A 15,655-nucleotide genomic window follows, 5' to 3' on the forward strand; every position below is an offset into this window, starting at 1 on the left:
TTTGTTGAATTATGGGTGAATTCTACCTCATAGCGTTTGCACACAGAGGCTGTGCAGAAGCTTGGCATAAACGTTGCCCAAATATTTACTTTAAGGCAGATGTTCGCTATTCCATCTGTTGCTGTTAGCTTTGTGTTTGCTACCCAAGATATGGAGTAGTAGCAGATAGAAGTTTGGTTTACAATTTAGAAAGTAAACCTAATTCTAATTATTCCTCTTTGGAAAGCATTGCAGAGAATTCAAATTTCAGTGTACTTCCTGAATTGAATGGAATTGAAAATGGAATCTACCCCAACCCTGGCAGACAGTTAGACAATATCAACAGGAGTATCAGCGTACATAATTGGTGAGGTTCAATGTTATTCTTCATTAATGTGGCAACAGAACAGCATTTCGCCATATGCAGTATCCAGTTTGTCAAAATGAAAGACTTTAGACAAAAAAGGGAAAACCTTTTACTCAATGTTTTTTTTTTCAGATGTAGCCTTGTGGAGGACTTCAGCCAACACCAACAGCCAAGATGAGAGAGTGGGCTTACAGGAATCAAGTGAAAATGTCAGTCTTCTTATCCAAGTCACGCTCCATGGAGTCAAGCAACGTACATCCCTGAGAAATAACAGCAGTTTATGGAAAATACCGGATTTTGCCTCTGAAGGTTTGACTTGCCTTTTTTGGGAAAGCCTCTCTCCACCATTCTTGAGCTATAGAGGAGACATGGCCAGCAACTCGTTCCGTGAGTCGAAGCGTGGTAGACATGCACAGGCCAACCATGATGTTGGAGATTTCAACTGCTCGCTCAAGGAGCTGCGCTCCCTCATGGAACTCAGGGGACCTGAGGGAATAACTAGAATCCAAGAATGTTATGGAGATGTCCAAGGACTCTGTACCAGACTGAAAACATCACCTATTGATGGTAAATATGCTGCTGACCATCCTTGCTTTGTGTCTTTTTGTTCTGTTTTCAGGTCTGGTTCCTGATACACCAATACTCCTATTGCTCATCAGGGCTATAGGCTTAACTTCAATGCAGTGAATTGTAATTTAAGAAAAACCCTAATTTTAGAAATGGATGCATTTAACTAATGAGTTGAATTCTAATTAATCTGGTTGATTCTGAAATTAAATTGACTTCAACCTGACCGATAATAAAACTTAATGGTTACATTTTGAATACAATAAGAATTACAGCATCTACAACAGCAAAGTAGAATGATTATAGATACTGCATTGATTCCATTGGAGTTGTCATGAGTTACTCCTGCTACATTAATCTCAAGATATGCATGCCTTTTAGCACAATGTCTTGTTGAGTTGATTGTATTGAGGGGAACTGGTGTGGGCTTTGAGTGGAAGGCACTCCGCAGGGCCCGGCTGTCACTTCTCTACACTTGGGGATAACTCACACTTTTCACAGTTTGGCTGCTTCAGGGGACAGATGTCAAAGTGTGTGCATGTGGTTTGGATATGTAAGACTCATTGACAGACTGGACTTGTCTTGTGTTGGTATCAAGGAGAGGTAGGAATGACTGGACTTCGAAATGTAGAATTAAGTGAAAAACTATTATGAAAAGTGTGGCCTGCATAATATTAATACACTAATTTGTAAACATTTAAAAGCATTTAAAATTATTACAACTAATACAAAAATATACAGTATAATTTATAAAGTATTTAAATATTCACTGATATACATTTACTAGCAATATACACTACCGTTCAAAAGTTTGGGGTCACTTAGAAATGTCCTTGTTTTCCATAAAAACATACATTAAATGAGTTGCAAAATGAATAGGAAATACAGTCAAGAAGTTGAGAAGGTGATAAATAATAAGTTGGATTGGCTTGATGGGCACTTCTTACGTACCATACGGTCAATCTGCTCCCACAACAGCTCAATAGGGTTGAGATCCGGTGACTGTGCTGGCCACTCCATTATAGACAGAATACCAGCTGACTGCGTCTTCATTAAATAGTTATTGCATAGTTTGGAGCTGAACTTTGGGTGATTGTCCTGTTGTAGGAGGGCTCCAATTAACCATAATTGGCTCCAATTAACCATCATCCACAGGGTATGGCATGGCGTTGCAAAATGGAGTGACAGTCTTCCTTCTTCAAGATCCCTTTTACCATGTACAAATCTCCTACTTTACCAACACCAAAGCACCCCCAGACCATCACATTGCCTCCACCATGCTTGACCGATGGCGTCAAGCACTCCTCCAGCATCTTTACATTTTTTTCTGCGTCTCACGAATGTTCTTCTTTGTGATCTGAACACCTTAAACATAGATTCTTCTGTCCCCATAACACTTTTTTTCAGTCTTCCTCTGTCCAGTGTCTGTGTTCTTTTGCCTATCTTAATCTTTTCTTTTTATGGGCCAGTCTGAGAAATGGCTTTTTCTTTGCAACTCTACCTTGCATCCCGGAGTCACCGCTTCACTGTTGACATTGAGACTGGTGTTTTGTGGGTACAATTTAATGAAGCTGCCAGTTGAGGACTTGTGAGGCGTCTGTTTCTCAAACTAGACACTCTAATGTACTTGTACTCTTGCTCAGTTGTGCACCGGGGCCTCCGACTCCTCTTTCTATTCTGGTTATAGCCAGTTTGCTCTGTTCTGTGAAGGGGATAGTACACAGCGTTGTATGAGATATTAAGTTTCTTGGCAATTTCTCGTATGGAATAGCCTTCATTTCTCAGAACAAGAATAGACTGATGAGTTTCATAAGAAAGTTCTTTGTTTCTGACCATTTTGAGCCTGTAATCGAACCCACAAATGCTGATGTTCCAGATACTCAACTAGTCTAAAGAAGGCCAGTTTTATTGCTTCTTTAATCAGCACGACAGTTTTCAGCTGTGCTAGCATAATTGCAAAAGGGTTTTCTAATGATCAATTAGCTAATCCAAGTTGATCATTTGAAAAGGCTAACACAACGTGCTATTGGAACACAGGAGTGATGGTTGCTGATAACTAAGTGGCTCAGGGAACAAAACATTGCTATTTTGGGTCCATGGCCAGGAAACTCCCCAGACTTTAATCCCATTGAGAACTTGTGGACAAACAAAACCCCACAAATTCTGACAAACTCCAAGCATTGATAATGCAAGAATGGGCTGCCATCAGTCAGGATGTGGCCCAGAAGTTAATTGACAGCATGGCAGGGCGGATTGCAGAGGTCTTGAAAAAGAAGGTTCAACACTGCAAATATTGACTCTTTGCATCAACTTCATGTAATTGTCAATAAAAGCCTTTGACACTTACGAAATACTTGTAATTATACTTCAGTATTCCATAGTAACATCTGACAAAAAATATCTAAAGACACTGAAGCAGCAAACTTTGTGAAAATTAATATTTATGTCATTCTCAAAACTTTTGGCCACGACTGTACACTTGACCTGCACACCTGCTTTTATTATGGGAGCAATAGCTGCACACCTGCTATTAATATCGCATTGGTTGAAGCTCAATGTTAAATTCAAATCTCCCTACCATCACATCTAAGCCAATATGTCACCAATATTGATTAAAATTTGCGAATCAACACACTCCCTGCCTCTCGTCATGAGCCGTCCGGCCACATACCAGAATTTTAACAGGGTCATTAGCACCACCTCAAATTCTAGACATCGGATTAAAACGAGACTAATGCATCCATAATGTGACCATTGGACTTAAAAAATGTTGGATTGTGTAATCATTTTTTTAAATGTATAATTTATTGCTCTTACATGCTAATTTCTGTCCATTTAGAACCAACGATGTGCTACCTTTTTGTAGCATTTCTGACAATGCTAACATCCTTTTCAAGCGTCCAATGTTCCAATACCGGGTCCAGTAACTCAGTTGCTCGGCAAAAACACAGCTGCTGCAACATCATAAGAAGTGGCTGACAAAAAAACTTAGGCTACTGAAGATAGCTAGCTATATGGTGGTTAATCAATTATTAGCTAGCTAGCTAATATTACCTGGCTAAAATAAGCTAACGTTAGCTTGCTTGTCCAAAGTCCAGCAGCTAGCCTCTATAGCCAAGTTAGTTAACACCAGCCAGCTGAAAGCTAGCTAGCCAATGAACAGGCAAAGAAGGGTAACTAGCTATATTTTTTAATGGTAGGTTTTTACACAAATAATAATTTAGCTAGCTAGCTAGAGCCAGACAACAACAGCTGACATTGACACAGAAGCTAGATAATAATAACTAGCTCAGATCCAAATGCCAGTTCTAAAACATAGCTGGCTTGCTAGCTAGGTATAGTACATCAGTTAAAAACCCACACCAAACTTTGCGGAAATTGTCATGCTGTTGCCTTACAATGCATGCAATGGGCTTCTGCAACACAACCTAGCTACTCCATAGTCCAAGCTACAGTAAGAGCTAGCCATATTTCACTGAGACAGGACACAACTCAAACTGTAGCTGAGAAATAAAATGCACATGTATACAGTGTGGTTGTGCAAATGCATGCTTTCCAGTTCCGAACATTCAGATTCAATTCCAGTATACTCCTTCTCCTGTCTTGGCATTTTTATCCAAATGTGAGATGACCAACATTGTCAAACTAACAACTCTGCCATTTGATCGTCTTGATTGTATTTACAGCTTCGATCTGGATGCTGTACTTGCCCTTTATGTGGGCACAAATTCCTCCATGGTTCGTTGGACAAAGCCTTATGGGGAAATGAATGGAATTTTGCAGCGTTTTTGGACGCCAAAAATAAGGTCTGTGGTAAACGCAGGCTTAGAAGATCTTATATGTTTTGTTCTATGAGATCATCTTCACCAGCTAACGTAACTTTTTGTAAATGTTGAAGCATTTATGCTATAAAAAAAGCACATGAAGGCTTCATAATTTATAAAGATGTCATGTTAATATCATTCAGTTATCTCATAGAACAAAACGTGTTAAAATCAGACCTTATTTACGTGGTTTATCTCAAAACCCTATTCTTTCCCCATTCATTTTTCACATATGGATGGCTGAACAAACCATAGGTAACTAATTTCCGGGTTTTAGGACTACAAGCTGGCTAACTGTGGCTAACTCTATTCCAGTGGTGCATCATGCTAGGGGGCTAATGCCCCTCAAACCCGGATTATACCTCTGCATACCTCTGCCGTGCTTTAGGCTAGAAATAAACTGTAGTTTCTATGGCTGAGTTATACAACCTTCAAAAGTCACTGACTTAAAACCATTTTATTTTACTTTGCTTTCAATGGGAATTTAGTCATATTTTACAATGTAAGACTCTCGCAATCAATTGAGCTATTCACCTTCTGAAAATTGCAGACAATTACTTTTGACTATCCATGGTAAATTCTACACATATTTTTATAGTTAGTTCAAAACCGTTCAAAAGTTTGGGGTCACTTAGAAATGTCCTTGTTTTCCATAAAAACATACATTAAATGAGTTGCAAAATGAATAGGAAATACAGTCAAGAAGTTGAGAAGGTGATAAATAATAAGTTGGATTGGCTTGATGGGCACTTCTTACGTACCATACGGTCAATCTGCTCCCACAACAGCTCAATAGGGTTGAGATCCGGTGACTGTGCTGGCCACTCCATTATAGACAGAATACCAGCTGACTGCGTCTTCATTAAATAGTTATTGCATAGTTTGGAGCTGAACTTTGGGTGATTGTCCTGTTGTAGGAGGGCTCCAATTAACCATAATTGGCTCCAATTAACCATCATCCACAGGGTATGGCATGGCGTTGCAAAATGGAGTGACAGTCTTCCTTCTTCAAGATCCCTTTTACCATGTACAAATCTCCTACTTTACCAACACCAAAGCACCCCCAGACCATCACATTGCCTCCACCATGCTTGACCGATGGCGTCAAGCACTCCTCCAGCATCTTTACATTTTTTTCTGCGTCTCACGAATGTTCTTCTTTGTGATCTGAACACCTTAAACATAGATTCTTCTGTCCCCATAACACTTTTTTCAGTCTTCCTCTGTCCAGTGTCTGTGTTCTTTTGCCTATCTTAATCTTTTCTTTTTATGGGCCAGTCTGAGAAATGGCTTTTTCTTTGCAACTCTACCTTGCATCCCGGAGTCACCGCTTCACTGTTGACATTGAGACTGGTGTTTTGTGGGTACAATTTAATGAAGCTGCCAGTTGAGGACTTGTGAGGCGTCTGTTTCTCAAACTAGACACTCTAATGTACTTGTACTCTTGCTCAGTTGTGCACCGGGGCCTCCGACTCCTCTTTCTATTCTGGTTATAGCCAGTTTGCTCTGTTCTGTGAAGGGGATAGTACACAGCGTTGTATGAGATATTAAGTTTCTTGGCAATTTCTCGTATGGAATAGCCTTCATTTCTCAGAACAAGAATAGACTGATGAGTTTCATAAGAAAGTTCTTTGTTTCTGACCATTTTGAGCCTGTAATCGAACCCACAAATGCTGATGTTCCAGATACTCAACTAGTCTAAAGAAGGCCAGTTTTATTGCTTCTTTAATCAGCACGACAGTTTTCAGCTGTGCTAGCATAATTGCAAAAGGGTTTTCTAATGATCAATTAGCTAATCCAAGTTGATCATTTGAAAAGGCTAACACAACGTGCTATTGGAACACAGGAGTGATGGTTGCTGATAATGGGCCTATGTACGGCTATGTAGATATTCCATTAAAAATCTGCCAGCTACAATAGTCATTTACAACATTAACAATGTCTACACTGGTCAATTTTATTTTATTTTAAAATTAACCAAAAATGTGCTTTTCTTTCAAAAACAAGGACATTTCTAAGTGACCCCAAACTTTTGAAAGGTAGTGTTTATTGGCTTATTCATAGATATTTTTTCACAGTTGAAGGCTGTTGGGAAAGACAGATTTTGTTGGAACAGAAAACAGCTTCAAATCCATATGTGGATGGATTGATGTGATGTTAAATATTGTTTGGCTGACACATTAGCCATAAACCTTTTTCCAGTTTGATATACTTGTGCTGATGCTCTACTCTGCTCCTATCTGCACACAGAATACAGAGGCCACTTTGTGACACACCTAGACTACTACTTCCCTGTTGTGCTTCTGCATAAACACTTTGATGACCTTTGTTGAACTCATAGGGAATTATATTTAGAATGTGATTCCGGATAACAGAAAAAATGTACAATGCTCCCTCACACATCCCTGCTTAAGATTGTATTATAATTTTTTATAATACACTTTTTTTCTGCAAATTCATGTGTTAAACATCAATTTTGCAACAACCGATGGTTCTCCTGATCACTGCAGGTAGTGATACAGCCCGGGATCAAACCTGTGTATGTAGTGACGCCGTCTTAGACCGCTGCGCCACTCAGGAGACCCTTACTGTATTGTTTACAGAACATTAGGGTCTGAATGATCATTACACCAAAGCCTTGCCCTTTCTTTAACAGGATTCACCCTATGACCACCCCTTCCCCCAACATTAGCTTAGCAAATTACCTTAAGATATATTTCCATCCAAAGTTTTGCCAGATTTGTTGAGCTTGACAGTAGCCTGTGGACCAGGAGAAATGTGACTCACTCTTGGGTTTGTATACATACATAGGTACAGCCACTATATGCTGATATTAGCATGTATGATGTCAAAAGAAAAAAGAGAGTTTAACTCTAAAGTATTTGTATTTTAATCAGCTTCAATTTCTTATACTATCACCTCCATATCCCATAATTTGTTCCCATCCCATAATGGGTATGTTGATTATGTTTTTAAGAATAAAAAGGGAGCTGAAATACAGAGTACAGTCGTGGCCAAAAGTTTTGAGAATGACACAAATATTAATTTTCACAAAGTCTGCTGCCTCAGTTTGTATGATGGCAATTTGCATATACTCCAGAATGTTATGAAGAGTGATCGGCTGGAATTGCAATTAATTGCAAAGTCCCTCTTTGCCATGCAAATGAACTGAATCCCCCAAAAACATTTCCACTGCATTTCAGCTCTGCCACCATGTCAGTGATTCTCTCATTAACACAAGTGTGAGGGTTGACGAGTAAAAGGCTGGAGATCACTCTGTCATGCTGATTGAGTTTGAATAACAGACTGGAAGCTTCAAAAGGAGGGTGGTGCTTGGAATCATTGTTCTTCCGCTGTCAATCATGGTTACCTGCAAGGAAACACGTGCCGTCATCATTGCTTTGCACAAAAAGTGCTTCACAGGCAAGGATATTGCTGCCAGTAAGATTGCACCTAAATCAACCATTTATCGGATCATCAAGAACTTCAAGGACAGCGGTTCAATTGTTGTGAAGAAGGCTTCAGGGTGCCCAAGAAAGTCCAGCAAGCGCCAGGACTGTCTCCTAAAGTTGATTCAGCTGCGGGATCGGGGCACCACCAGTACAGAGCTTGCTCAGGAATGGCAGCAGGCAGGTGTGAGTGCATCTGCACGCACAGTGAGGCAAAGACTTTTGGAGGATGGCCTGGTGTCAAGAAGGGCAGCAAAGAAGCCACTTCTCTACAGGAAAAACATCAGGGAGAGACTGATATTCTGCAAAAGGTACAGGAATTGGACTGCTGAGGACTGGGGTAAAGTCATTTTCTCTGATGAATCCCATTTCTGATGGTTTGGGGCATCCGGAAAAAAGCTTGTCCGGAGAAGACAAGGTGAGCGCTACCACCAGTGCTGTGTCATGCCAACAGTAAAGCATCCTGAGACCATTCGTGTGTGGGGTTGCTTCTCAGTCAAGGGAGTGGGCTCACTCACAATTTTGCTTAAGAACACAGCCATGAATAAAGAATGGTACCAACACATCCTCCTTGAGCAACTTTTCCCAACCATCCAGGAACAGTTTGGTTAAAAACAATGCCTTTTCCAGCATGATGGAGCACTTTGCCATAAGGCAAAGTGATAACTAAGTGGCTCAGGGAACAAAACATTGCTATTTTGGGTCCATGGCCAGGAAACTCCCCAGACTTTAATCCCATTGAGAACTTGTGGACAAACAAAACCCCACAAATTCTGACAAACTCCAAGCATTGATAATGCAAGAATGGGCTGCCATCAGTCAGGATGTGGCCCAGAAGTTAATTGACAGCATGGCAGGGCGGATTGCAGAGGTCTTGAAAAAGAAGGTTCAACACTGCAAATATTGACTCTTTGCATCAACTTCATGTAATTGTCAATAAAAGCCTTTGACACTTACGAAATACTTGTAATTATACTTCAGTATTCCATAGTAACATCTGACAAAAAATATCTAAAGACACTGAAGCAGCAAACTTTGTGAAAATTAATATTTATGTCATTCTCAAAACTTTTGGCCACGACTGTACACTTGACCTGCACACCTGCTTTTATTATGGGAGCAATAGCTGCACACCTGCTATTAATATCGCATTGGTTGAAGCTCAATGTTAAATTCAAATCTCCCTACCATCACATCTAAGCCAATATGTCACCAATATTGATTAAAATTTGCGAATCAACACACTCCCTGCCTCTCGTCATGAGCCGTCCGGCCACATACCAGAATTTTAACAGGGTCATTAGCACCACCTCAAATTCTAGACATCGGATTAAAACGAGACTAATGCATCCATAATGTGACCATTGGACTTAAAAATGTTGGATTGTGTAATCATTTTTTTAAATGTATAATTTATTGCTCTTACATGCTAATTTCTGTCCATTTAGAACCAACGATGTGCTACCTTTTTGTAGCATTTCTGACAATGCTAACATCCTTTTCAAGCGTCCAATGTTCCAATACCGGGTCCAGTAACTCAGTTGCTCGGCAAAAACACAGCTGCTGCAACATCATAAGAAGTGGCTGACAAAAAAACTTAGGCTACTGAAGATAGCTAGCTATATGGTGGTTAATCAATTATTAGCTAGCTAGCTAATATTACCTGGCTAAAATAAGCTAACGTTAGCTTGCTTGTCCAAAGTCCAGCAGCTAGCCTCTATAGCCAAGTTAGTTAACACCAGCCAGCTGAAAGCTAGCTAGCCAATGAACAGGCAAAGAAGGGTAACTAGCTATATTTTTTAATGGTAGGTTTTTACACAAATAATAATTTAGCTAGCTAGCTAGAGCCAGACAACAACAGCTGACATTGACACAGAAGCTAGATAATAATAACTAGCTCAGATCCAAATGCCAGTTCTAAAACATAGCTGGCTTGCTAGCTAGGTATAGTACATCAGTTAAAAACCCACACCAAACTTTGCGGAAATTGTCATGCTGTTGCCTTACAATGCATGCAATGGGCTTCTGCAACACAACCTAGCTACTCCATAGTCCAAGCTACAGTAAGAGCTAGCCATATTTCACTGAGACAGGACACAACTCAAACTGTAGCTGAGAAATAAAATGCACATGTATACAGTGTGGTTGTGCAAATGCATGCTTTCCAGTTCCGAACATTCAGATTCAATTCCAGTATACTCCTTCTCCTGTCTTGGCATTTTTATCCAAATGTGAGATGACCAACATTGTCAAACTAACAACTCTGCCATTTGATCGTCTTGATTGTATTTACAGCTTCGATCTGGATGCTGTACTTGCCCTTTATGTGGGCACAAATTCCTCCATGGTTCGTTGGACAAAGCCTTATGGGGAAATGAATGGAATTTTGCAGCGTTTTTGGACGCCAAAAATAAGGTCTGTGGTAAACGCAGGCTTAGAAGATCTTATATGTTTTGTTCTATGAGATCATCTTCACCAGCTAACGTAACTTTTTGTAAATGTTGAAGCATTTATGCTATAAAAAAAGCACATGAAGGCTTCATAATTTATAAAGATGTCATGTTAATATCATTCAGTTATCTCATAGAACAAAACGTGTTAAAATCAGACCTTATTTACGTGGTTTATCTCAAAACCCTATTCTTTCCCCATTCATTTTTCACATATGGATGGCTGAACAAACCATAGGTAACTAATTTCCGGGTTTTAGGACTACAAGCTGGCTAACTGTGGCTAACTCTATTCCAGTGGTGCATCATGCTAGGGGCTAATGCCCCTCAAACCCGGATTATACCTCTGCATACCTCTGCCGTGCTTTAGGCTAGAAATAAACTGTAGTTTCTATGGCTGAGTTATACAACCTTCAAAAGTCACTGACTTAAAACCATTTTATTTTACTTTGCTTTCAATGGGAATTTAGTCATATTTTACAATGTAAGACTCTCGCAATCAATTGAGCTATTCACCTTCTGAAAATTGCAGACAATTACTTTTGACTATCCATGGTAAATTCTACACATATTTTTATAGTTAGTTCAAAACTGATTTGAGCTATTAGAGGGCAACAGCCAGCAGACCAGGGTTTAAACCAGCAACCCTTGCAGTTATCCAAAGACACCACCTGTGGCATTAAGGGACAGACTTTTTGGCAGAGGCAAAATTAAAGGTTACAAAAGCACTGGCAATGACAGACTTCTGGTTCCCCCCAATAAGTCTGCCTTTGCATGTAGTAATGTTGTATAATGCCCTTTAAAATAAGAAATGCCTACTCCACCCATGCTCTACCAAGGTTTTCCAGTACACAGCTTTGACCTACTACAGTAGCTATGTTGGTCTATTGTACTTCAAACAATGTGTATGCAGGTTGAATAGGATTCAAACCTTCTCAAACACCCTAACGCATACTCTTTAGAGGAATAATGGACTTACAGTGTCCTGTTAGTAAAATAATGTGTATGTAAAAATGTATATATATACAGTGCCTTGTGAAAGTATTCGGCCCCCTTGAACTTTGCGACCTTTTTCCACATTTCAGGCTTCAAACATAAAGATATAAAACTGTATTTTTTTGTGAAGAATCAACAACAAGTGGGACACAATCATGAAGTGGAACGACATTTATTGGATATTTCAAACTTTTTTAACAAATCAAAAACTGAAAAATTGGGCGTGCAAAATTATTCAGCCCCCTTAAGTTAATACTTTGTAGCTCCACCTTTTGCTGCGATTACAGCTGTAAGTCGCTTGGGGTATGTCTCTATCAGTTTTGCACATCGAGAGACTGACATTTTTTCCAATTCCTCCTTGCAAAACAGCTCGAGCTCAGTGAGGTTGGATGGAGAGCATTTGTAAACAGCAGTTTTCAGTTCTTTCCACAGATTCTCGATTGGATTCAGGTCTGGACTTTGACTTGGCCATTCTAACACCTGGATATGTTTATTTTTGAACCATTCCATTGTAGATTTTGCTTTATGTTTTGGATCATTGTCTTGTTGGAAGACAAATCTCCGTCCCAGTCTCAGATCTTTTTCAGACTCCATCAGGTTTTCTTCCAGAATGGTCCTGTATTTGGCTCTATCCATCTTCCCATCAATTTGAACCATCTTCCCTGTCCCTGCTGAAGAAAAGCAGGGCCAAACCATGATGCTGCCACCACCATGTTTGACAGTGGGGATGGTGTGTTCATGGTGATGAGCTGTGTTGCTTTTACGCCAAACATAATGTTTTGCATTGTTGCCAAAAAGTTCAATTTTGGTTTCATCTGACCAGAGCACCTTCTTCCACATGTTTGGTGTGTCTCCCAGGTGGCTTGTGGCAAACTTTAAACTACACTTTTTATGGATATCTTTAAGAAATGGCTTTCCTCTTGCCATTCTTCCATAAAGGCCAGATTTGTGCAATATACGACTGATTGTTGTCCTATGGACAGAGTCTCCCACCGCAGCTGTAGATCTCTGCAGTTCATCCAGAGTGGTCATGGGCCTCTTGGCTGCATCTCTGATCAGTCTTCTCCTTGTATGAGCTGAAAGTTTAGAGGGACGGCCAGGTCTTGGTAGATTTGCAGTGGTCTGACACTCCTTCCATTTCAATATTATTGCTTGCACAGTGCTCCTTGGGATGTTTAAAGCTTGGGAATCTTTTTGTATCCAAATCCGGCTTTAAACTTCTTCACAACAGTATCTCGGACCTGCCTGGTGTGTTCCTTGTTCTTCATGATGCTCTCTGCGCTTTTAACGGACCTCTGAGACTATCACAGCGCAGGTGCATTTATACGGAGACTTGATTACACACAGGTGGATTGTATTTATCATCATTAGTCATTTAGGTCAACATTGGATCATTCAGAGATCCTCACTGAACTTCTGGAGAGAGTTTGCTGCACTGAAAGTAAAGAGGCTGAATAATTTTGCACGCCCAATTTTTCAGTTTTTGATTTGTTAAAAAAGTTAGAAATATCCCATAAATGTCGTTCCACTTCATGATTGTGTCCCACTTGTTGTTGACTCTTCACAAAAAAATACAGTTTTATATCTTTATGTTTGAAGCCTGAAATGTGGCAAAAGGTCGCAAAGTTCAAGGGGGCCGAATACTTTCGCAAGGCACTGTATATATACAGTACCAGTCAAAAGTTTAGACACACCTACTCATTCAAGGGTTTTTCTTAATTTGTACTTTTTTTTACATTGTAGAATATTAGTGAAGACATCAAAGCTATGAAATAACAGATATGGAATCATGTGGTAACCGAAAAAGTGTTAAACAAATCAAAATATATTTTATATTGAGATTCTTAAAAGTAGCCACCTTTTGTCTCGATGACAGTTAATTTGTGGAATTTATTTCCATCTTAATGCATTTGAGCCAATCCGTTGTGTTGTGACAAGGTAGGGGTGATATACAGACGATAGCCGTATTTGGTAAAAGACCAAGTCCATATTATGACAAGAAAAGCTCAAATAAGCAAAGAAACGACAGTCCATAATTACTTTAAGACATGAAGGTCAGTCAATACAGAAAATGTCAAGAACTTTGAAAGTTTCTTCAAGTGCAGTTGCAAAAACCATCCAGGGCTATGATGAAACTGGCTCTCGTGAGGACTGCCACAGGGAAGAAAGATCCAGAGTTACCTCTGCTGCAGAGGATAAGTTCATTAGAGTTAACAGCCTCAGAAATTGCAGCCCAAATAAATGCTTCACAGAGTTCAAGTAACAGACACACCTCAACATCAACTGTCGAGACAGCGATAATCAGGCCTTCATGGTTGATTTGCTGCAAAGAAACCACTACTAAAGGACACCAACAATAATAAGAAACTTGCTTGGGCCAAGAAACACGAGCAATGGATATTAGACAGGAGGAAATTTGTCCTTTGGTCTGATGAGCCCAAATGTGCGGTGTGGGTGAATGGATGATCTCCGCATATGTGGTTCCCACCGTGAAGCATGGAGGAGGAGGTGTGATGTTGTGGGGGTACTTTGCTAGTGACACTGTTCGTGCTTTATTTAGAATTAAAGGCACACTTAATCAGCATGGCTACCACAGCATTCTACAGTGATACGCCATCCCATCTGGTTTGCGCTTAGTGGGACTATCCTTTGTTTTTCAACAGGACAATGACCCAACACACCTCCAGGCTGTGTAAGGGCTATTTGACCAAGAAGGTAATGACATATGTAATGAACTGCCTATCGATCAGCACAGCAATTGATTAAACAGGACCATGTTTGCAAATCAAGTGTTTCTGATCTTTTGTCAATATTACACAGGTAAGCTGACAGTTACAGAAATCAGGCATGCAGACAGGCTGTATAGACCTCTATATACAGTGCCTTCATAAAGTATTCACACCCCTTGACTTATTTTGTTGTGTTACAGCCTGAATTCAAAATGGATTAAAAAAAATAATTCTCACCCATTTACAAATAATACCCCATAATTATACAGTGACAACATGTTTTTAGATTTTTATTCAAATTCATTGAGAATTAAATACAGAAATATCTATTTACATAAGTATTCACACCCTTGAGTCAATACCCTGTAGAAGCACCTTTGGTGGTGATTACAGCTTTGAGTCATTTAGTTATGTCTGTATCAGCTTTGTACATCTGGATTTGGGGATTTTCTCCCATACTTCTTTGCAGATTTTCTCAAGCTCTGTTAATTAAGATAGATGGGGAGCGGCGGTGAACAGCAAGGATTTGGCTCCATTAATTGTTCCTTCTATCCTTACCAGTCTCCCAGTCCCTGCCGCTGTTTAAGGATCCCCATAGCATGATGCTGCCACCACCATGCTTTATGGTAGGGATGGTGTTAGACGGGTGATGAGCTGTGCCTGAGATATTTCTGTATTTCATTTTCAATACATTTGCAAACATGTCTAATGCATGTTTTCACTTTGTCATTATGGGCTATTGTGTGTACAGTGGCTTGCGAAAGTATTCACCTCCCTTGGCATTTTTCCTATTTTGTTGCCTTACAACCTGGAATTCAAATGTTTTTTGGGGGGGTTGAGTAATTTGATTTACACATCTTTGAAGATGCAAAATATTGTTTCTTGTGAAACAAACAAGAAATACGACAAAAAAACAGAAAACTTGAATGTGCATATCTATTCACCACCCCTAATGTCAATACTTTGTATAGCAATCTTTTGCAGCAATTACAGCTGCAAGTCTCTTGGGGTATATCTCTATAAGCTTGGCACATCTAGCCACTGGGATTTTTGCCCATTCTTCAAGGCAGCGCCTTCAAGTTGGACGGGTTCCGCTAGTGTACAGCAATCTTTAAGTCATACCACAGATTTTCAATTGGATTGAGTTCTGGGCTTTGACGAGGCCATTCCATATCATTTAAATGTTTCCCCTTAAACCACTTTAAGGGGTTTTAGCAGTATGCTTAGGTTCATTGTCCTGCTGGAAGGTGAACCTAAGTCCCTGGTGTTCTTCGGGTGATGAGAGGTGTTGGGT

General features: G+C 39.8%; 1 protein-coding gene across 1 annotated transcript in view; it reads left to right on the plus strand.

The window, feature by feature from the left end:
- The first annotated feature begins 495 nt into the window (after positions 1 to 495).
- LOC135556634 (plasma membrane calcium-transporting ATPase 1-like) overlaps positions 496 to 15,655 on the plus strand; it is a 39,070-nt gene continuing 23,910 nt past the window's right edge. The window contains exon 1 of the mRNA XM_064989992.1: positions 496 to 913. Coding sequence (XP_064846064.1) covers positions 715 to 913 — 199 coding nt within the window. The 5' untranslated portion in view covers positions 496 to 714. The remainder of the gene's footprint in view (positions 914 to 15,655) is intronic.

This window comes from Oncorhynchus masou, chromosome 15 (genome assembly GCF_036934945.1).
Source record: "Oncorhynchus masou masou isolate Uvic2021 chromosome 15, UVic_Omas_1.1, whole genome shotgun sequence".
NCBI classification, from domain to species: domain Eukaryota; kingdom Metazoa; phylum Chordata; class Actinopteri; order Salmoniformes; family Salmonidae; genus Oncorhynchus; species Oncorhynchus masou.